Source organism: Phyllobates terribilis, unplaced genomic scaffold (genome assembly GCF_046119375.1).
Source record: "Phyllobates terribilis strain yellow unplaced genomic scaffold, ASM4611937v1 Scaffold_1__5_contigs__length_1240528914, whole genome shotgun sequence".
In the NCBI taxonomy this organism is placed as follows: domain Eukaryota; kingdom Metazoa; phylum Chordata; class Amphibia; order Anura; family Dendrobatidae; genus Phyllobates; species Phyllobates terribilis.
In genome coordinates this window covers 274,554,662-274,578,204 of record NW_027362761.1, presented here as the reverse complement: position 1 = coordinate 274,578,204, position 23,543 = coordinate 274,554,662, and the positions used below count along the sequence as shown (strand labels likewise).

Here is a 23,543-nt window from a genome sequence, read left to right as displayed (position 1 = left end):
TACAAACACACGTTATGTACATGGGAAAGAGAAAGCAAATAAAATGTCCTCTTTGTGCTATCGACAGTCCTGGTACATCTTATCTGTTAAGACCAAGCAGGCCGTGGGCGGCTAAACACCTGCAAAACATAAAAGTTGGAAATCACGAATATATACAACATTACACATGGCTTCTGTATCACATTTCAATTTAATATATCCCTATCGCCCTTCCCCTAATTTAACAGGCGTCTATGGTTAGTATAGACATAAAAAAATAAAATATGCTTTACAAAAATTTTTCCTCACCACATTCATAGATCCTTACAAGATAGTTGAAATCATGTAGTTGGTCCAAAACTAAGGCTGAAGATGGGAGATCCTCCGATAACGTTACCTTAGTTTCCCACTACTAAGCCACGCACCACAAGGATGAGATCCTCTATTACTATTTCCTCTACAATCACTGGAATTCTCATGGGAGAAAGGAAGAAACCTGGGCAATTGTTATTGGCCCTCATTTCATTTTATTGTTAAACCCCTTCAGGCAATGGCCATTTTCCATTGTTTACCCCCTTCTTCAAGAGCCATGACTTGTTTATTTTTTTTGCAGGATGAGTTGGACTCTTGAATGGCACCATTTATTTATTTATCTTTTATTTACCACGTTCACCAAATGCTAAAACTGACCTGCCATTATGATTCCCCAGATCAGTATGAGTATGCAGATACCAAACATGTATAGTTTATTTTTTATTTAAATGGTGAAAAAAAATTCCAGATTTGTATGAAAAAAAGTTTTTTTCGTTTGTCGTCATTTTCTGAGACCCATAACGTTCTAATTTTTCCAGATCTGAGGCAATGTGAGGGCTTACTTTTTCTGCCCCGAGTTGACATTTTTATTGATATCATTTTGGGGTAGAATGTTTTGATCGCCTCTAATTGCATTTTGCAATGTTGCAGTGGCAAAAAAAACATAATTCTGGCATTTTGATTTTTTTTCTTGTTACGCCGTTTACCAATCAGATTAATTTACTTTATATTTTGATAGAGCGGACATTTCTGAATACAGAACTTGTGTTTTGTGGGGTTTTTTTTTTTCCTATTTTAAAAACTTTTTTTTTTTATTTTTTACATTATTTAATAGTCCCCTTAGGAGACTTGAATCTGTGATCGTCCGATTGCCTGTGCTATACATAGCAAGGCTTCAGCACTGCTATGTATAGCAGAAATCATGATCTTCTATGAACGCCGGCCACAAACCAGCGTTCACAGAAGTATTGTAATGACAGACACCAGGGTCTTCTGCAGACCCTTGGCTGTCATGGCAACCCATCAGCGCCCCCCAATCGCGTGATGGGTGGGATCTTTGACGCACCAGACAGCGCGTGTTAAATGCTGAGGGTGGAGCACTGCTCCACCTGCAGCTGTTAAAGGCACATACCAGCTGGTTAAATCTTCTGTCATGTGCAGGTAAAGATGCGGGCTCAGCGTCTGAGCTCTAGGCAGGGACACAATATAGAACTTAAATATACGTCATATGACGTGAAGGGTTTAAAGCTTACTTTGTTATTCATTAACTTATTGCACAATAATTTATATTACTTCATTGACCTATATGATAAAGGTTATATAGAGAATGGTTTCTCTGTGGTCAAATCAACCATTTATTACTCTATTTCCTTTGTTTATATACATTATGTGTTTTTGTAATCTGATTTTTAAAGAATGTTATTAAAATTTTTCAAAACAAAATCAAAATGGTTTTCTGCACGACATACAGTGGATAGACTAAATCTCCCACTCCATCCAAAACTAACACTTCAAGGCTGAAGTGCTGACGACACGGTGGATTCAGCATGATGATCATCATCTTTTTATTAGATAAAGTGAAGATTCACCTTTAGAACCGCAATAAGTTTCACCAGAGGGGCAAACTCATACAACCCAGGCTGCAGGTTTGTCCAGTCATCCAAGGGGCAATTTGCGAAAACTATATAGAAAATTTGCACTTCTTCCATCACAAGAGCTCACTCCTGTTCATGGCTTACAAATACTGATTGTGTGAACTTGGCCTTAAACTGCTATTTCCATTGGCCAACAGATGAACGATGTTCACGTAGTCTTAGCCAATACAAGCACAAACCTCTATAACAATCCAATGCTAAATGGTTTCAGAAATTTCTGCAAATGGTTGAAAATTGCTACTGTGTCCACTGGGACCAGACTACAGTCAAAAGGTTTTCCAATCAATGTTTATGCACAGGTGAAAACAAACTGTACTGTCCCCACCCTCCCCTGCCCCACAGCTGGCAGTCTGCCTATGCTTCTGCTCTTTATTGGTAGACTACAGCAAACGTGACCACTGCAGCCACTCACTGGGCGCAGCAGTGATACTAGGGTGGTGGGCATGAGACCACTGAGCCCAGTGATTGGCTGCTGTGGTCATTACATCATAGCTGCAGTCTACCAGCAGACACCGGGGGCGGCAGCGCAGAGGCAGCTATTGAGCAGCAGTAGGTAAGCAAAGTACAGTTTCTTTTGTCAGTTTGATATCTTTATGGTAAGTCTATGCGATATAGAAACAATTACTGGAAAACCCCTTGAACTTGTGGAAGATAAATCATATTGCACAAGCAGCACAATTTACCCATACCTTTTGCTGTGCGCATACTTATGAGAATCGGTCACCAGGTTTTTGCTAATCCATATGAGCAATAAGGGCAGAGACCCTGATTACAGTGAAGTGTCACTTACTTTACTGCTAACTACAGTTTTGATAAAGTCACATGTGAGCTCTGTATAACCCCGCCCACAACGATTGACAGCTGTGTATACACTGTACATAGGCAGAAAGCTGCCAAACAGTGGTGAGGGTGAGGTTGGACTACATGGCAGCAGGTTTACTAGTGATCATTTTCTGCTGATATCAAAACTACAGCAAGCAGCTCAGTAAGTAAAACATTGCTGGAATCAGTGCCTCGGCCTCTACATTAAATTAGGTGGTAAAAAACCTGATGACAGATTCCCTTTAATAAGATAAAAAGGCACATCATAATATCAATCTAATGTAGTTCTATAGTACTAGGATCATTTACCTTTTCCTGATAACCTCTCTGAGTCATGATTCCTGCCTCCTGTTCTTCCAAATAATTTTCTTCTTCCTCTGCCAATTTCTCCTCTCTTTCCTCCTCTTCCAGGCGGAGCATGGTCTCTCTTTCTTGCAAGCGCCGCTCAGAAATCTAGTAGATTAATTTTTTCGCATTAGAATAATGTACACCTACAACACTGGGGAACAATTCTGAGCATAATTTTTGTTGAGTTTGATTTTTCTGCTGATTTCAAAGCAGTGGTTACTTTTCTTCTATTACGTATCTATACAGCTTATCTTAATGCGATTACTCTTGGCTGGATTGAGGGTAGCAGTAGCACTCCCCTATTGGCTGAGAGTGAACCGGCCTTGAGGTGGGAAGACCGGAGGACGACCTTGGCGAGTGGCAACAGGTTGTTATTTGTCTAGGCTACTCAGTTACACGAGGACAGTGTGGCGAGAGGTTGTATGCTGCTCTATATAGTAAATTGTCTCTTCAGAGAGGGAGAGGACCAGAACTCTAGTGCCACCTACATGAAGTACCAATCCTAAAAGTCAATATCGACCCTTTAATGGGCCTTATCACATGACTTAGGATATAAGCCAGAAACTCAATTTGCAGACAGTGTGTTTCGGGGTACTGCCCCTCGTCAGTGCAAAGTGTGAGTTCTGGTTTGGCTTGGTGAGAGGCGTCAGACCAGTATCTAAGGCTCTATATAGTGAAACGTATTCCGAAAGTCTGTATACAAGGGGATACCAGAATTGATTTTATTTACACACTTATCTTCTTTCTTTCAGATCACGTCTGTCTTGTCGTAAGTGCCTGAACAGCCCTGATTCCTTTTGTTATATCTGTGGCAGTTTCACCATTCCCAGTCAAAGGATGAACAAAGGATGAACATCAGCACATTTATCAAGCAAGGCTATTTTACATATTTCAAAGCAAATCTTGGTGAACAAGATAAGTCTTGAGAGTTTACGGATGCGGACGAAAGGAACACGTGAGGATACCATTTTATATACCTATGGTTTGGCGAGAACCAAGAGATCATTGCAGTGGCTGTTACTTTTGTCAAGTCAAAACTTCAGGATATAACTAGAAAAAATATATAAAAAATAGAGTATCTTAGTCTACCATTAACTACATGTCCAGTGCCTCCTCCAGCTGAAATCCCAGTGCCAGTTTTCCTTGAACTACCCTATTTTCAAGAACAGCATTTTGGTGAGAAACAAAGTAACAGCAATGATGAAGATTTTGAAACTGAAGATGTCTCAGCATGAGTTGAACGATTTGGCACAAGATTTTGGACTATCAAAAAAGGCTTCAGAACTCCTAGCATCAAGACTGCATGAGAAAAACTTGCATGAAGAAGGAGTAATGGTATCCTACTTTCCATCCAAAGAAAGTGCATTTCTGCAATACTTTAGAAGTGACAGTGGTTTTGTGTAATGCCATAACATATATGGTTTAATTTAAGGATTGGAGATTCCATTCTATAACACAAATGAATGGCGACTGTTCATAGCTCAAAGCGGAGCTTAAAATGTGTACTCCACAATGGCAATTTATTTGGTGCAGTCCCAATTGGCTATTCGGTTTGCTTTGTGAATAATAAAAAGACATAAAGAATCAGAGTTGTTGCAGTATCATAAACATAATTGGATCATTTGTGTTGACCTTAAATTGGTAAGCTTACTTCTTGGTCAGCAACACGGATACACCAAGTATCCTTGTTTTCTGTGCATGTAGAACAGCAGAGCTTGTGAGAAGCGTTGGGTGATGAAGGATTAGCCTCCAAGATCTGACCTCAAACCTGGTGATCCAAGCATTCTACATGAGCCACTTGTTGATAGAAAGAACATTATATTCCCACCTCTGCACATGAAACTGGGTCTCATGAAGCAATTCGTTAAAGATTTGCCAACTGAAGGAGACTGTTTTAAGTACCTCATTTTGGCATTTCCTAGCCTGTCATTTGAAAAAATAAAGGCAGGTGTGTTTGATGGTCTACTGCAAGGTTTCCTCAACTCCAGTCTTCAAGAGCCACCAACAGGTCATGTTTTCATGGTTTCCTGAGTATTGCCCAGGTGATGGAATTATTGCCTGTGCAATACTAAGGAAATCCTGAAAACATGACCTGTTGGTGGGTCTTGAGGACTGCAGTTGGGGAACACTGGTCTACAGATCTGGCAGCTCATCAAAGATGAACATTTCATCGGGACAATGTCAGAACTCCAAAATAATGCTTGGCTATCATTCAAAGACCTTGTAAAGGACTTTCTTGGAAATACGCAATCAAACAATCACCCCGAAATTCTCCACAAACTCTTGGGAGAGCTTTTACAAAATGCTTGGTTGCAATACAAGCATCAAGTTGCATTTTCTGCACAGCCATCTTGCTAAGTTTCCGGAAAATCTTGGTGCAGTCAGTGATGAGAAAGGTGAATGATTCCATCAAGATTTGAAGGTTATGGAGGGCCAGTATCAGGATAAATGTCATGTACATATGATGGCTCACTATTGTTGTCGGAGCATCGGACCAGATTCTCCACAGATTGAACACTCCAGGAAAAGCTATAAGGCTGCGTGCCCACTATGCTTTTTTTTAAGCATTTACGCCGCGGAAACGCTTAAAAAAGGCTTGTTAATAGGTTTGCAATGGTCCCCAATGATAATACGCATGTGCTGTGCACATGCTGCGGAAATTTCCACTGCGGAAAAATCCGCAGCACGTCCATTAATTTTGCGGAATCGCGGCGGTTTAGCCACCATAGACTATCATTGAGCCGCATAACATCCGCATGCATACAAGTATGCATGCGGATGTTATGCGATTCAATGCGCAGATGGTACCCGGGTCTCTCCTCCAGACCCGGGTACCATAGTACATGTAGTTAAAAAAGAATAAAATAAAAAACATATACTTACCTTCTGATGGCCCCCTGTCTGCTCCCGGCGGCGCTGCTGGCTCTTCGGCTGCTCGCGGTGGTGTCAAAGGACCTTCCATGACGTCATTTAGTCATGTGACAGGTCACGCAACCACTGACGTCGGCAGTCGGTGGACCTGTCACATGACTAAATGACATAATGGAAGGCCCTTTGTAGAGCCGCGAGCCGCCGAAGACACCGGACGCACCGGAGAAGGGGACCATCGGAAGGTGAGTATAATGGTTTTTTTTTATTATTTTTATTCTTTTTTTTTTTTTTTTACTATTGATGCTGTAACTTGGTCACACAACATAAATCCATACCTGTTGCCGTTTGCATGGATTTATATAGTGTGACCAAGTTGTCAAGCACTTTCCAAGTGATGCTAAAATCGCTTGGAAAAGCGCTAGACAACCCGCATGCAGAAATGCAAGTGAAGAACGCTTCACATCCGCATGTCCCTGGCAGGAAAAACGCATGTACAATCTGCATGTACAATCCGCATGTACAATCCGCATGTACAATCTGCATGTACAATCTGCATGTACAATCTGCATGTACAATCCGCATGTACAATCCGCATGTACAATCCGCATGCGTTTTTCCTGCCAGGGAGATGCAGAAACGCTCAGGAAAAATCCGGAGCATTTCTGCATTGTGGGCACATAGCCTAAGAGTAAATTTTTACCTTAAAGGGGTATTCCCATCTCCAAGATCCTATCCCAATATGTAGTAGGTGTAATAATAATAATATTAGCAAATACCTACAATTAGAAATGTAGTGTAGTTTTTCTGATTCGCTATGTCTCTTTCCTCATGTGCAGGCATTCCAGGGCCTTAGGTATCCATGGTTACGTCCACTGATATAGTGACAGTTAGTTATCTAGCTGCCAGTGGCCGTAACCATGGATACCTAAGGTCCCGCAATACCTGCACATGAAGTAAGAGACATAGCGAATCAAAAATACTATACTACATTTCTAATTGTAGGTATTTGCTAATATTATTATTATTACACCTATTACATATTGGGATAGAATCTGGGAGATGGGAATACCCCTTTAACTGTTACCTAACTTTACTACTTGCACACAATTTGACTTACAGTAGCACCACATCTTTTGTATGAACAAAACAGCTTTAAATAAACATTACACTCAGGTTATTTTGGCATTATCTTCCATTGCATGTCTATTTTGTATGGTTTTGGAGACAAAGGGAGGGTATCCTGTAGCTTAAAAAGTTGTGATAGAGAAAAACTGGGGTCACTTTTGGATTCAGGAGCCAAAAGTTAGTGAAAAATAAGTGTCAAATCTAACTCAACAAAAAATGTGTTCCCCAGTGTAATAGTACAGACCTCAAAGACCATGCAGAAAAGGAAATCTTCTGAATTACAGGCACACAAAGCCACATATTTACAATATTGCTTTTTTGTAATTTATAGACTGACACATAATCAGGGACGTAACAACCGCAGACGCACATTCAGTGCATCGCGGCGCAGAGACTCGTCAGGTTTGTGCACGGCAATACACGCTGCCAGACAATCAGAGGCAAGCAGCTGACGTTGAGGTGCACGTGACTGGAGGTGCATGGAGGTGACATCATGTGTTCCTGTGGCTTGCATCCTGAAATCAGCTGCCTGGCTTCAGAAGAGGATGCTGTGAGGCAGGCGAGGGGAGTATAATGGTATATTTTTTTCTATACATTAAAGAACAGCGGCAGAACGGGGAACCTATATACCAGGATGGGAGATATATATATCAAGATGGGACCAGGATGGAGGGCATTGTAATATATATATATATACACTGCTCAAAAAATAAAAGGAACACTTAAACAACAGAATATAACTCCAGGTAAATCAAACTTCTGTGAAATCAAACTGTCCACTTAGGAAGCAACACTGATTGACAATCAATTTCACATGCTGTTGTGCAAATGGAATGGACAATAGATGGAAATTATTGGCAATTATCAAGACACACTCAATAAAGGAGTGGTTCTGCAGGTGGGGACCACAGATCACATCTCAGTACCAATGCTTTCTGGCTGATGTTTTGGTCACTTTTGAAAGTTGGTTGTGCTTTCACACTCGTGGTAGCATGAGACGGACTCTACAACCCACAGAAGTTGCTCAGGTAGTGCAGCTCATCCGGGATGGCACATCAATGCGAGCTGTGGCAAGAAGGTTTGCTGTGTCTGTCAGCGTAGTGTCCAGAGGCTGGAGGCGCTACCAGGAGACCGGCCAGTACGCCAACAGACGTGGAGGGGGCCGTAGGAGGGCAACAACCCAGCAGCAGGACCGCTACCTCCGCCTTTGTGCAAGGAGGAACATGTCGCTTGGCATTTGCCACAGAACACCAGGATTGGCAAAGTCGCCACTGGCGCCCTGTGCTCTTCACAGATGAAAGCAGGTTCACACTGAGCACATGTGACAGAAGTGACAGAGTCTGGAGACGCCGTGGAGAGCGATCTGCTCCCTTCAACATCCTTCAGCATGACTGGTTTGGCAGTGGGTCAGTAATGGTGTGGGGTGGCATTTCTTTGGAGGGCCACACAGCCCTCCATGTGCTCGCCAGAGGTATCCTGAATGCCATTAGGTAGCGAGATGAGATCCTCAGACCCCTTGTGAGACCATATGCTGGTGCAGTTGGCCCTGGGTTCCTCCTAATGCAGGACAATGCCAGACCTCATGTGGCTGGAGTGTGTCAGCAGTTCCAGCAATATGAAGGCATTGAAGCTATGGACTGGCCCACCCGTTCCCCAGACCTGAATCCGATTGAGCACATCTGGGACATCATGTCTCGCTCCATCCACCAACGTCACGTTGCACCACAGACTGTCCAGGAGTTGGTGGATGCTTTAGTCCAGGTCTGGGAGGAGATCCCATAGGAGACCATCTGCAATCTCATCAGGAGCATGCCCAGGCGTTGTAGGGAGGTCATACAGGCACGTGGAGGCCACACACAATACTGAGCCTCATTTTGACTTGTTTTAAGGACATTACATCAAAGTTGGATCAGCCTGTAGTGTGTTTTCCACTTTAATTTTGGGGGTGACTCCAAATCCAGGCCTCCATTTGTTAATAAATTTGATTTCCATTGATGATTTTTGTGTGATTTTATTGTCAGAACATTCAACCTTGTACAGAACAAAGTATTCAATGAGAATATTTCATTCATTCAGATCTAGGATGTGTTATTTGGGTGTTCCCTTTATTTTTTTGAGCAGTGTGTATAAATAAATTATATATATATATATATATATATATATATATATATATACATACATATATACACATATATATATATATATATACATATACATATATATATATATATATATATATATATATATATATATATATATATATATATATATATATATATATATATACACATATATATACACATATATATACACATATACAGTGTGGTCCAAAAGTAGGTGGCCAGAAAATAATAACATTTATTTTGATTTATATATAAAATTATATATACTAACATAAGCATAACATTGACAATTAAATTTTATTCTGAACAATAATGCAAAAGCCCTTAAATTTTATCAACGCAGATGCTCAGACTGTTTTCCATTACAATTTGCACAGCTTTGAAGTCTGCCTCTTACGCTTCGACAAACTTTTTTGGGTATTAATTTCTTGAAATGCATCTCTTATGTAATTTTTCAAATCACTGACACTTTTTGGTTTTCGACTATAAACTTTGTCCTTGAGTACTCCCCAAAAGAAAAAATCCATTGGGGTCAAGTCTGGTGAACGTGCCGGCCAATCAAGTGGGCCTCTTCGGCCAATCCATTTATTAGGAAATGTTTCATCAAGATACTCGCGGACTACTCTTGAATAATGTGGAGGGGCCCCATCTTGTTGGAAATAAAGGTCTTTTCAATTAGACTGTTGCTGTAACTGGGGAACAACTTGATTCATTAGAATTTCGAGATACTTATCTCCTGTGACTGTTCCATCAAAAAATATTGGTCCTAAAACACCAAAACTTGAAATACCACCCCAAACATTGACACCAGGCTCATTTAGTTGTTGCTCTAATGTTAAATGCATGTTCTCATTATACCAGTAAATACAATTATGTCTGTTAATATGGCCAGATAATGTGAAAGAAGCTTAATCACTCCACATAATGTTATCTAAAATTACTGGATTTTGTTTGATAAATCTCCCCCTTCATAACCTTATTACACTTTCTGTCCACCTACTTTGGACCACCCTGTATGTATGTATGTATGTATGTATGTATGTATGTATGTATGTATATGTGCGTGTGCGTGTGTATACATATATACAGTACAGACCAAAAGTTTGGACACACCTTATCATTTAAAGATTTTTCTGTATTTTCATGACTATGAAAATTGTACATTCACACTGAAGGCATCAAAGCTATGAATTAACACATGTGGAATTATATACTTAACAAAAAAGTGTGAACAACTGAAAATATGTCTTATATTCTAGGTTCTTCAAAGTAGCCACCTTTTGCTTTGATGACTGCTTTGCACACTCTTGGCATTCTCTTGATCAGCTTCAAGAGGTAGTCACCGGAAATGGTCTTCCAACAATCTTGAAGGAGTTCCCAGAGATGCTTAGCACTTGTTGGCCCTTTTGCCTTCAATCTGCGGTCCAGCTCACCCTAAACCATCTCGATTGGGTTCAGGTCTGGTGACTGTGGAGGCCAGGTCATCTGGCGTAGCACCCCATCACTCTCCTTCTTGGTAAAATAGCCCTTACACAGCCTGGAGGTGTGCTTGGGGTCATTGTCCTGTTGAAAAATAAATGATGGTCCAACTAAACACAAACCGGATGGAATAGCATGCTGCTGCAAGATGCTGTGGTAGCCATGCTGGTTCAGTATGCCTTAAATTTTTAATAAATCCCCAACAGTGTCACCAGCAAAGCACCCCCACACCATCACACCTCCTCCTCCATGCTTCACGGTGGGAATCAGGCATGTAGAGTCCATCCGTCCACCTTTTCTGCGTCGCACAAAGACATGGTGGTCGGAACCAAAGATCTCAAATTTGGACTCATCAGACCAAAGCACAGATTTACACTGGTCTAATGTTCATTCCTTGTGTTCTTTAGCCCAAACAAGTCTCTTCTGTTTGTTGCCTGTCCTTAGCAGTGGTTTCCTAGCAGCTATTTTACCATGAAGGCCTGCTGCACAAAGTCTCCTCTTAACAGTTGTTGAAGAGATGTGTCTGCTGCTAGAACTCTGTGTGGCATTGACCTGGTCTCTAATCTGAGCTACTGTTAACCTGCGATTTCTGAGGCTGGTGACTCGGATAAACTTATCCTCAGAAGCAGAGGTGACTCTTGTTCTTCCTTTCCTGGGGCAGTCCTCATGTGAGCCAGTTTCTTTGTAGTGCTTGATGGTTTTTGCAACTGCACTTGGGGACACTTTCAAAGTTTTCCCAATTTTTCGGACTGACTGACCTTCATTTCTTAAAGCAATGATGGCCACTCGTTTTTCTTTACTTAGCTGCTTTTTTCTTGCCATAATACAAATTCTAACAGTCTATTCAGTAGGACTATCAGCTGTGTATCCACCAGAGTTCTGCACAACACAACTGATGGTCCCAACCCCATTTATAAGGCAAGAAATCCCACTTATTAAACCTGACAGGGCACACCTGTGAAGTGAAAACCATTTCCGGTGACTACCTCTTGAAGCTCATCAAGAGAATGCCAAGAGTGTGCAAAGCAGTCATCAAAGCAGAAAGGTGGCTACTTTGAAGAACCTAGAATATAAGACATATTTTCAGTTGTTTCACACTTTTTTGTTAAGTATATAATTCCACATGTGTTAATTCATAGTTTTGATTCCTTCAGTGTGAATGTACAATTTTCATAGTCATGAAAATACAGAAAAATCTTTAAATGAGAAGGTGTGTCCAAACTTTTGGTCTATACTGTATATATATATACACACACATACATACACGTATACATACACACAGGTGCATCTCACTAAATTGGAATATCATCAAAAAGTTAATTTATGTCAGTTCTTCAATACAAAAAGTGAAGCTCATATATTATATAGAGTCATTACAAACAGAGTGATCTATTCCAAGTGTTTATTTCTGTTAATGTTGATGATTATGGCTTACAGCTAATGAAAACACAAAAGACATTATCTCAGTAAATTATTTATTAACAGAAATAAACACTTGAAATAGATCACTCTGTCTGTAATGACTCTATATAATATATGAGCTTCACTTTTTGTATTGAAGAACTGAAATAAATTAACTTTTTGATGATATTCCAATTTAGTGAGATGCACCTGTATATATCAGGATGAGGGACATATATAAATATATATATATATATATATATATATATAAAAATATATATATATATATATATATATATACACACACACCAGGATTGGGCCAGGATGAGGGACACATACCAGGATGAAGGGGGGGGGGGGGGCAGTCCAAATTTTGCACTGGGGCCCATCAGACTCTAGTTACGCCACTGCACATAATATTGTACCTGTGTCTCCAGTTCCAGTCTTCGAGTGGTCTTCTGTTCTTCCTCCTCTTTTTTCTCTCTGGAAGTCAATTGCTTCACCTCCTCAAGCTCTTGGATGAGCTGTTCCCGAGACTTTAGTGATTCCCTCTGTGCACGTTTATTTTGTTCTAATTTTTCCTGGATCTGTAGTTGTCTTCCTGTCAGCACCTGGATAAGGAGACATTGTTATAAAGTATATTCCAATGATTCTAAAGCCTTTTTAACAACAAAGACCAATGAATATATATTTATAAGCTGACAATAATACCTGCCATATATCTAATGTGGAGATAAAATATTGTTAAAAAAATAAAAATAAATAAAACAAATCAGACATTGATTATTCAATTTTCCTTAAGAAAGTAGAAACACATTTTTACTGAAAGCAACATAGAAAATCCACAAATAAAAAAAAGGGCTGTCCAGCACTTCTCTGATGCACACCTCCTTCCCACTACTCTTATTTTGCCTGATCTTCTGTATGTGTCCTTGGAGATTAGCCATTTGCCTTCCTCCTCACTATCCTGTGACTGGCTGTAAGGCAACTGGCTGCAGCAGAACAGAAGAATCACTACGCTCTGCCCCTCTGCAGGTCACCAACCAAAAATGAAACAGATTAGCAGATTTAACGTTTATTTTGAACAGCATTTCTGCAGGACTATTTCATGCTGAAAATCATGCAGACAAACAGTGGGCGTAAGATTATCCCGTTTACTTTATCCATCATTTCTAGGTTTAGTGTTCCTTTAAAGGGTTATTACCATTTTAGCGGGTTATCCCCTAAAATCTTGAGAAATTGTCCCTGAAGTACACAACTGAATGGAGCACATGCACCTCAACTTGATTTATTGTCTTTAGGCCCGCTGAATATAGCCAATAACAGTGCCCAGCTACCTCCGACAATGCCATGAGCAATGAATGCACGGCCAATACGATGGAAATGGCACTTTGGAGCCCTACTTTCTAGATCAGTGGAAGTTAAAGCAGTGAGGATACCAGAAGTCAGCAAGCTACACCACTTTAACTTTGGATAGGTGATAACTTGCTAAGGAGGCAATAACCCTTTAAAGGGAACTTGTCACATCCAGGAACGTAACTACTGTTTAAAAAGGGAATCTGTCAGTAGGATTAACCCTCCTAAGACATCTATATGGGCATATACAGTACAGACCAAAAGTTTGGACAGACCTTCTCATTTAAAGATTTTTCTGTATTTTCATGACTATGAAAATTGTACATTCACACTGAAGGCATCAAAACTATGAATTAACACATGTGGAATTATATACTTAACAAAAAAGTGTGAAACAACTGAAAATATGTCTTATATTCTAGGTTCTTCAAAGTAGCTACCTTTTGCTTTAATGACTGCTTTGCACACTCTTGGCATTCTCTTGATGAGCTTCAAGAGGTAGTCACCGGAAATGGTTTCACTTCACAGGTGTGCCCTGTCAGGTTTAATAAGTGGGATTTCTTGCCTTATAAATGGGGTTGGGACCATCAGTTGTGTTGTGCAGAAGTCAGGTGGATACACAGCTGATAGTCCTACTGAATAGACTGTTAGAATTTGTATTATGGCCAGAAAAAAGCAGCTAAGTAAAGAAAAATGAGTGGACATCATTACTTTAAGAAATGAAGGTCAGTCAGTCCGAAAAATTGGGAAAACTTTGAAAGTGTCCACAAGTGCAGTTGCAAAAACCATCAAGCGCTACAAAGAAACTGGCGCACATGAGGACTGCCCCGGGAAAGGAAGACCAAGAGTCACCTCTGCTTCTGAGGATAAGTTTATCCGAGTCACCAGCCTCAGAAATCGCTGGTTAACAGCAGCTCAGATTAGAGACCAGGTCAATGCCACACAGAGTTCTAGCAGCAGACACATCTATTCAACAACTGTTAAGAGGAGACTTTGTGCAGCAGGCCTTCATGGTAAAATAGCTGCTAGGAAACCACTGCTAAGGACAGGCAACAAGCAGAAGAGACTTGTTTGGGCTAAAGAACACAAGGAATGGACATTAGACCAGTGGAAATCTGTGCTTTGGTCTGATGAGTCCAAATTTGAGATCTTTGGTTCCAACCACCGTGTCTTTGTGCAACGCAGAAAAGGTGAACGGATGGACTCTACATGCCTGGTTCCCACCGTGAAGCATGGAGGAGGAGGTGTGATGGTGTGGGGGTGCTTTGCTGGTGACACTGTTGGGGATTTATTCAAAATTGAAGGCATACTGAACCAGCATGGCTACCACAGCATCGTGCAGCGGCATGGTATTCCATGTGATGGGGTGCTATGCCAGATGACCTGGCCTCCACAGTCACCAGACCTGAACCCAATCGAGATGGTTTGGGGTGAGCTGGACCGCAGAGTGAAGGCAAAAGGGCCAACAAGTGCTAAGCATCTCTGGGAACTCCTTCAAGATTGTTGGAAGACCATTTCCGGTGACTAACTCTTGAAGCTGATCAAGAGAATGCCAAGAGTGTGCAAAGCAGTCATCAAAGCAAAAGGTGGCTACTTTGAAGAACCTAGAATATAAGACATATTTTCAGTTGTTTCACACTTTTTTGTTAAGTATATAATTCCACGTGTTAATTCATAGTTTTGATGCCTTCAGTGTGAATGTACAATTTTCATAGTCATGAAAATACAGAAAAATCTTTAAATGATAAGGTGTGTCCAAACTTTTGGTGTGTACTGTAGGTCATAGGAAGCTGAATAAAATGACACCAAGATATCTGTAATACAATGTCTTATTCCAGAAAAATCCACATTTTTTTAAATATGTAAATTAAGTGTTAGAAATGATGGTCAGGATACAAATCTGCATGGGAATCTGTCTCCAGAACTTATTATACATGAATGGAGGCGTTACCAGTGTGAGACAAATAATGACTGACAGTCTGCTCTCCTGAACAACATGTCTCACACTGGTAATTCCCCCTTTTATTTAAAATAAAATCTGGAGGCAAGGAGATCAGTGTCTGGCCCTTAGATCTTAACAGCTCATTTACATATTCAGAAAAATGTTTATTTCTTGGAAATAAGACATCAAATTGCGGATATCAAGGTAAATTTTTTTCAGTTACCTATGACCAGCATGCCCATATAGATGGCTTAGGAGGGTTGATCATACTGACAAGTGCCCTTTAATCTCTAGTTCATAAATCAATACACGTGAAAATAAGCAACTTGGTAACATATATGATCAGAAAAACCGACTTCTTTCTCTTCTAGGACTAATCAGTCATTTTCAAAATTCTCAATTTAGGGGTAAAATATGGGCACTTCAAGGGAGGAAACGAGAGGAGCTCCCCCTTCTGCCCACACCTCTACATAGATTCTTATCAGTAGCAACTGCCATCTCCTAAGATATTTACTCTTGATTTATGAAATAAAAATTAAAATGGTTACTCTATAAATCATTTCTGTCTGCCCTACGGGAGCAGCAGCTATAGTGAGAAAATTAAGTTATATTCTTGCTTTTAATCAGTGGGACAGTGCAGGGAGCAACTATACTCGCCGCTCACTACACAGAGATCACAGCTGTAGTTAGTCCCCGGCACAATGACTGACAGCCTGTTTTGCAGCTTATTAATGCAGCGTGTGTGCAGAGCAGGCTGTCAATCTATGTGCCAGGGAGTGATTAGAGCTGCAGTGACTGTATAGTGAGCGGTGACGGTAATAGCACTCAGCACCACTCCGATGACTTAAAGCGAGCAGCTGCAGGGAGAATATGACTTTAAGGGGTTAACTACTCATGGGGTACAAGTATCTATCTGACTGCAGACTTGTGAATCCTCACATCGCGCGCAAAGGGTGCTGTCAGGATTCTCCGGGGTCGAGAGCAGGCAGGCGTGTGATAAGTACGTAATTTGCATATATGCTGTCACATACAAACTACACATGCATGGCCGCGCTCAATACAAGTGAACTGAGCAAGGCTGGACATGTCTAGTTGGAATGTGGCTGGAAGTATGAAAATTGCATACGTGCGGTCGCATCAGGGAATCCTCACAGCGTGCGCATTGAGGATTCACACGTCTGCAGCACATACAGTGGGTATGGAAAGTATTCAGACCCCTTTAAATTTTTCACTCTGTTTCATTGCAGCCATTTGGTAAATTCTAAAAAGTTCATTTTTTTCTCATTAAAGTACACTCTGCACCCCATCTTGACTGAAAAAAACAGAAATGTAGAAATTTTTGCAAATGTATTAAGAAAGAAAAACTGAAATATCACATGGTCATAAGTATTCAGACCCTTTGCTCAGTATTGAGTAGAAGCACCCTTTTGAGCTAGCACAGCCATGAGTCTTCTTGGGAATGATGCAACAAGTTTTTCACACCTGGATTTGGGGATCCTCTGCCATTCTTCCTTGCAGATCCTCTCCAGTTCCGTCAGGTTGGATGGTGAATGTTGGTGGACAGCCATTTTCAGGTCTCTCCAGACATGCTCAATTGGATTTAGGTCAGGGCTCTGGCTGGGCCAGTCAAGAATGGTCACAGAATTGTTCTGAAGCCACTCCTTTGTTATTTTAGCTGTGTGCTTAGGGTCATTGTCTTGTTGGAAGGTGAACCTTCGGCCAAGTCTGAGGTCCAGAGCACTCTGGAAGAGGTTCTCATCCAGGATATCTCTGTACTTGGCCGCATTCATGTTTCCTTCAATTGCAACCATTCGTCCTGTCCCTGCAGCTGAAAAACACCCCCATAGCATGATGCTGCCACCACCATGTTTCACTGTTGGGATTGTATTGGGCAGGTGATGAGCAGTGCCTGGTTTTCTCCACACATACCCCTTAGAATTATCACCAAAAAGTTCTATCTTCGTCTCATCAAACCAGAGAATCTTATTTCTCATAGTCTGGGAGAACTTCATGTGTTTTTGAGAAAACTCTATGCGGGCTTTCACATGTCTTGCACCGAGGAAAAGCTTCCGTCGGGCCACTCAGCCATAAAGGCCCGACTGGTGGAGGGCTGCAGTGATAGTTGATTTTGTGGAACTTTCTCCCATCTGCATCTCTGGAGCTCAGCCACAGTGATCTTGGGGTTCTTCTTTACCTCTCTCACCAAGGCTCTTCTCCCACGATTGCTCAGTTTGGCTGGACAAGTCCTGAGCAAGTCCTATCAGTTTAATTAAACACAGCTGGACTCCAATGAAGGAGTAGAACCATTTCAAGGAGGATCACAAGGAAATGGACAGCATGTCACTTAAATATAAGTGTCTGAGCAAAGGGTCTGAATACTTATGACCATATGATATTTAAGTTTTTCTTTTTTAATAAATTTGCAAAAAATTCTACACTTCTGTTTTTTTTTTCAGTCAAGATGGGGTGCAGAGTGTACTTTAATGAGAAAAAAAATGAACTTTTTAGAATTTACCAAATGACTGTAATGAAACAAAGAGTGAAAAAGTTGAAGGGGTCTGAATACTTTCCGTATCCACTGTAGAGTGACTGCACACTTGCACCCCAAGGCCTTTAATTTCCTCCCTGTAGCTGTGCTGTCAACAAGCCAACTACACAGGTTTTCAACACTATTTACCTGAACGTGAAGGTTTCCTTTAACCGGTTCCCGACCGCCCACTGTAGATAAACGTCGGCGCTTGCCGGGCTCTGTGCAGTGCCGACGTTTAAAAACCCCAGGGTCCTGCAAGCACTGCGATTCCGGTGCAGAGCGTTAGCTCTGACAGGGTACATCATCGGGACCTGATTAGATCAGGTCCCAGTGATGTTAACCCTTTGCTGTCTTCTATATGCTGTGATCTATAGTGATCACGGCATATAGGAGACAGCAGGAACAGAGGGGGTCGTCATACTTACCTCCGAAGACCTCCGTTTCCTTCCAGGACCTGGGGTTGCTATGGCAGCTGGAGGTCACATGACCGCCTCCAGCTCTGCCATATATGGTGTCCTTCCTGTCTGACTTCAGCCTGTATGTAGCTGATGCCAGACAGGAAACTGACTGAAACAGTCAGTGAAGATCTCATATAATGTAATATATGTGTATTACATTACATGAGATCAGTGATCAGAAAAATAAAAATTAATGTCCCATACAGGGACTAAGTAAAAATGTAAAAAAAAGTAAAAAAAAAGTTTTTAAACTATTAAAAAAAAAAATCACAAAATAAATAAAAATAAATAAATAAAATATTAAACCAATAAATCCGTAAATTATTACAAAACCAAAAAAAGTACACATATTTGGTATCGCCGCGCCCGAAACAACCCGAGCTATAAAACTGTCACACTAATTAACTCCTTCTGTGCACACCGTAATAAAAATAAATAAAAAACGAAGCAAAAAAATATGCTTTTTCATCATATCGCCAAACAAAAAGTGGAAAAAAATGCAATCAAAAAGCAGAATAGAAATAAAAATGGTACCACTGAAAACGTCATCTTGTTCCGCAAAAAAAAGCCGCCATACAGCTCCATCAGCCAAAAAATAAAAAAGTTATAGCGCTCAGAATAAAGCAATGCAAAAAAAATATTTTTTTTTCTATAAAATTGTTTTATTGTGTAAAAGCGCCAAAACATGAAAAAAATACAGTAAGTGTAGTATCGCTGTAAACGTACTGACCCGAAGAATAACGCTGCCTGATCACTTTTACCACACGCAGAACGGCATAAAAAAAACCTCAAAAAACAATTCCTGAAGTGTTTGTTTTTGTTAACTTTACCTCCCAAAAAACGGAATAGAAAGCGATCAAAAAATGTCACGTGCCCAAAAATGGTTCCAATAAAAATTTCAACTCGTCCCGCAAAAAACAAGCCATCACATGACTCTATCGGCCGAAATATGGAAAAATTATAGCTCTCAAAATATGGTGATGCAAAAACTAGATTTTGCAAAAAAAGCGTATTTTAGTGTGTGACAGCTGTCAGTCATAAAAACCCGATATAAATCTGGTATCTCTGTAATCGCACCGACCCGAAGAATAAAGTAATCTAATCAGTTATATCACACTAGGAACGGCATAAAAAATAAATAAAACAAATATTATTCACCTGCTACTGATTTGTTTATTATGTCTCCCAAAGATCCCAGTAAGGCTCTGCTCACATTTATCCTGCGCTCTGCGCTGAGCACTTACACCAGAGTTTCCGTGTAAATCTCTGAAATACGTGATTCAGCCAGAACCCATGATGGAAGATTCCCTGTAATGAGGCAGATATAGGCCACTGTGGATGCCGTCTAGCCTGGGATCCCACGGTGTCATTTGTTTTAGGCGTGCATAAAAGTGCGGTTGGCCACAGTTTTGTGCACTTCTGAAAAAAAGGACACCACTAAACAGAGGCCAGACGGAGTCCAGAGTAACTCTGCTGCCTCATTACAGTGAATGGATCCTGCAGGGGTTTCATCTGAATTACATCACTTGGAAAATTAGATGGAAACCCCGATGTAAGTGCTCAGCCTAGAGCGCCGGATAAATGTTACGTAAAATGTTCCCAATAAAAGCTTCAACTCAGTCCTCAAAAAAAGCTAGTCCCCACTCAGGTCCATCATCTGTTAAAAATATAAGGGACTTCCAAGTTACTGGTAGCAGAAAGGCTCTGGAAAAGCAAAATGGTCCTTGCCCCCCAAAAGAAATTCAGAAAATTTTGTGCTCCCAAATCCAAATGCCTATTCTACAATAATTTGTTCTCCAATTGTCAAATAGCGCTCCTTCCCCCTCAAATCTCACCGTATGGCTAAGTGGTACGATACAGCCACATATGGGGTATTGACACTTTTAGAAGAAATTGTGTGACACATTTCGGCACCATTTTTACCCATTGCCCTGTGTGAAAATGTAAAATCTGAGGGTAAAACATTTTTTTGTGGTAAAAATATAATTATGCTTTTTTCACTGCCCAATGGTATAAATTTAAAAATTAAAAAATGCTCACTACTTCCCTAGATGAATTCCTTGAGAGGTGTAGTTTACAAAATGGGGTCACTTGTGGGGGTTTCTGCTGTTTTGGCATGTCAGCGACTCTTCAAATGTGACATGGCGTCTGTGCCTATCCCAGCCAACATAGCGCTTCTTTCTCTTCCGAACCCTGCCGTACACCAAATCAGTGGTTTTCCCCCACATATGGGGTATCGGCGTGTTCAGGAGAAATTGCACAACAAATTTCATGGTGCAATTTTTCCTGTTACCCTTATGATAATACAAAATTAGGGAATGAAAAACATTTTTTGAGGGAAAAATGTGAAAATTTTATTTTTACGGCTCAATATTATAAACTTCTGTGAAGTAGCTGGGGGTGCAAGGTGCTCACCACACATCTAGATAAGTTCCCTAAGGGGTCTAGTTTCCAAAATGGTGGCACTTGTGGGGGGTTTCCACTGTTTAGGCACATTAGGGGCTCCCCAAATGTGACACGGCGTCCGCTAATTATTCAAACAAATTTTACATTCAAAAAGTCAAATGGCGCTCCTTCCCTTTCAAACCCTGCCATGTGCCCAAACAGTAATTTGCCTCCACATATGGGGTATCGGCGTGTTCAGGAGAAATTGCACAACAAATTTCATGGTGCAATTTCTCCTGTTATCCTTATGATAATACAAAATTAGGGAATGAAAAACATTTTTTGAGGGAAAAATGTGAAAATTTTATTTTTACGGCTCAATATTATAAACTTCTGTGAAGCAGCTGGGGGTGCAAGGTGCTCACCACACATCTAGATAAGTTCCCTAAGGGGTCTAGTTTCCAAAATGGTGGCACTTGTGGGGGGTTTCCACTGTTTAGGCACATCAGGAGCTCTCCAAACGCAACATGGCGTCCGCTAATTATTCAGACAAATTTTACATTCAAAAAGTCTAATGGCGCTCCTTCCCTTCCGAACCCTGCCGTGCGCCCAAACAGTGGTTTTCCCTCACATATGGGGTATCAGCACGCTCAAGAGAAATTGCACAAAAAAATTTGGGGTCCATTTTTTCATGTTACCCCTGTGAAAATAAAAAAATTGGGTCTAAAGTAACATTTTTGTGAAAAAAGTTAAATGTTAATTTTTTTCTTCCACATTCCAAAAATTCCTGTGAATCACCTGAAGGGTTAATAAAGTTCTTGAATGTGGTTTTGAGCACCTTGAGGGGTGCAGTTTTTAGAATGGTGTCACTTTTGGGTATTTTCTGTCATAAAGACCCCTCAAAGTGACTTCAAATGTGATGTGGTCCCTAAAAAAATGGTTTTGTAAATTTTGTTGGAAAAATGAGAAATCGCTGGTCAACTTTTAACCCTTATAGCTCCCTAACAAAAAAAAATTTGGGTTCCAAAATTGTGCTGATGTAAAGTAGACATGTGGGAAATGTTATTTATTAACTATTTTGTGTGACATATCTCTCTGATTTAATGGCATGAAAATTCAAAGTTTGAAAATTGCAAAATTTTCAAAATTTTCGCCAAATTTCCAATTTTTTCACAAATAAACGCAAGTGATATCGAAGAAATTTTACCACTGTCATGAAGTACAATATGTCACGAAAAAACAATCTCTGAATCAGGGGAATACGTTGAAGCGTTCCAGGGTAATTACTTCATAAACTGGCAGTGGTCAGAATTGAAAAAATTGGCCCGGTCACGAAGGCAAAAACAGGCTCTGGCGCGAAGTGGTTAAAGACCATGTTCACACAGCAACAGATTTTATCTCTAGTAGAGTGGCCAATAACTTATGTGTTAAACGCCACTCAAAGCACTGCACCACACTTTATTCTGCTCCATGTGAATATTGCCTTGTGATATGTTATGCTAGACTATAAATTATTGGAAGGTCTGGCTCTTTACAGTGGCATGTAAAAGTTTGGGCACCACTGGTCATAGCAGAAAGCATTAGGTATATTACAAAGAAATATATGGACAACTGTGGCTGCCATTGGCGGTGTGGATATAAGATGAGAATGTAGCACAGAAAGTGGCCCACTAAGTAGTGTGCACCATTACCTCTGTCATCAGGCGACTCCGTGCGTTCCTCTCTCTGTCCCACTCCGCCTCCCTTTTCTCCCACACCTGTTTGGCTTCCTCCCTAGAAAGTAAATAGTAATAATAGAAATTGCAGTTAATTCACGCTGCTTCTCTGGGTAAAGACTAAGTCTATGGTGTAGTATTAAAATCTCTTTAAGTCCAAAAGGTGGATCGGCGCTGCGTGTGAAGTGGTGCGAGGAAAATGCAATGTATAGAATTCCATTTTTTAAGACTATCCCTTATTAGTTAATTACAAGTGTTAGATTTTAATTACTGTTTATTATCAAGCTCTGAACAGGTAACATCAGGGAAGAGAAGAAATAGAAGTTTGCGTTTCAGGCGTCCGATCCTTTCATTCTCCATAAGATTCTCCATAGATAAGATTTCCCGGTTCATATACGGACCACAATGCTCGGTCTGGTGGCGGTTCTCCTGACCCAAATTTACTTACAGCCGCCTATGTGTCTATGAAGCTGGCAGTGCAGGTCGAGAGACCTGTGGTCAGTCTGGGCATTGTAGTCCGTATATGAGCCGTGAAATATGCTCATGTGGACCCAGCCTTATTCTGCTCTCCCCATAGAGTACACATGAACGCTCAGCCAAGTATGCATGGGGAGTGGGGAGCAATAACAAGTGATTAGCTGACATTGAGATTTCTCAGACTCAGCTCTTAATCGCCTCTTTAGGGGATTAATAAATATTAATCTACTTGGTAAGATGAGAGCAGATTCAGCTCTGTCTTCTGAACCACCATACACATTCTCCTGGTGGTAATGAGGCTTATATTACTGGTGAATCTGTCCTGTACAATCTGCTGGGTATGAAGATGGAGCTATACATTTCTGAAGTCAGAATAGAATTAAAACAACATCCGCTGCATTTTAACAGTTTTTTAGCAAAATATCCTGGAAATGATCTTATAATGCTTGTGTATATGCAGAGTCATTCTCACCATGGAAGATCGTGTCCCAATACGGAGTAGGTGTAAGGGCGCAGTCAGACGGATCGCATCTCAATCCTTGGACTGGCCGTCACCTCTCCTCAC

The 23,543-nt window shown here is 40.7% G+C and overlaps 1 protein-coding gene across 1 annotated transcript in view; it reads right to left on the bottom strand.

The window, feature by feature from the left end:
* The window catches only part of TCHP (trichoplein keratin filament binding), a 40,735-nt gene continuing 17,192 nt past the window's right edge, over positions 1-23,543 (bottom strand). The window contains exons 10-13 of the mRNA XM_073672846.1: positions 22,478-22,559; positions 12,541-12,726; positions 3,078-3,221; positions 1-119 (exon numbers count right to left, since the gene is read on the bottom strand). Coding sequence (XP_073528947.1) covers positions 87-119; positions 3,078-3,221; positions 12,541-12,726; positions 22,478-22,559 — 445 coding nt within the window. The 3' untranslated portion in view covers positions 1-86. The remainder of the gene's footprint in view (positions 120-3,077; positions 3,222-12,540; positions 12,727-22,477; positions 22,560-23,543) is intronic.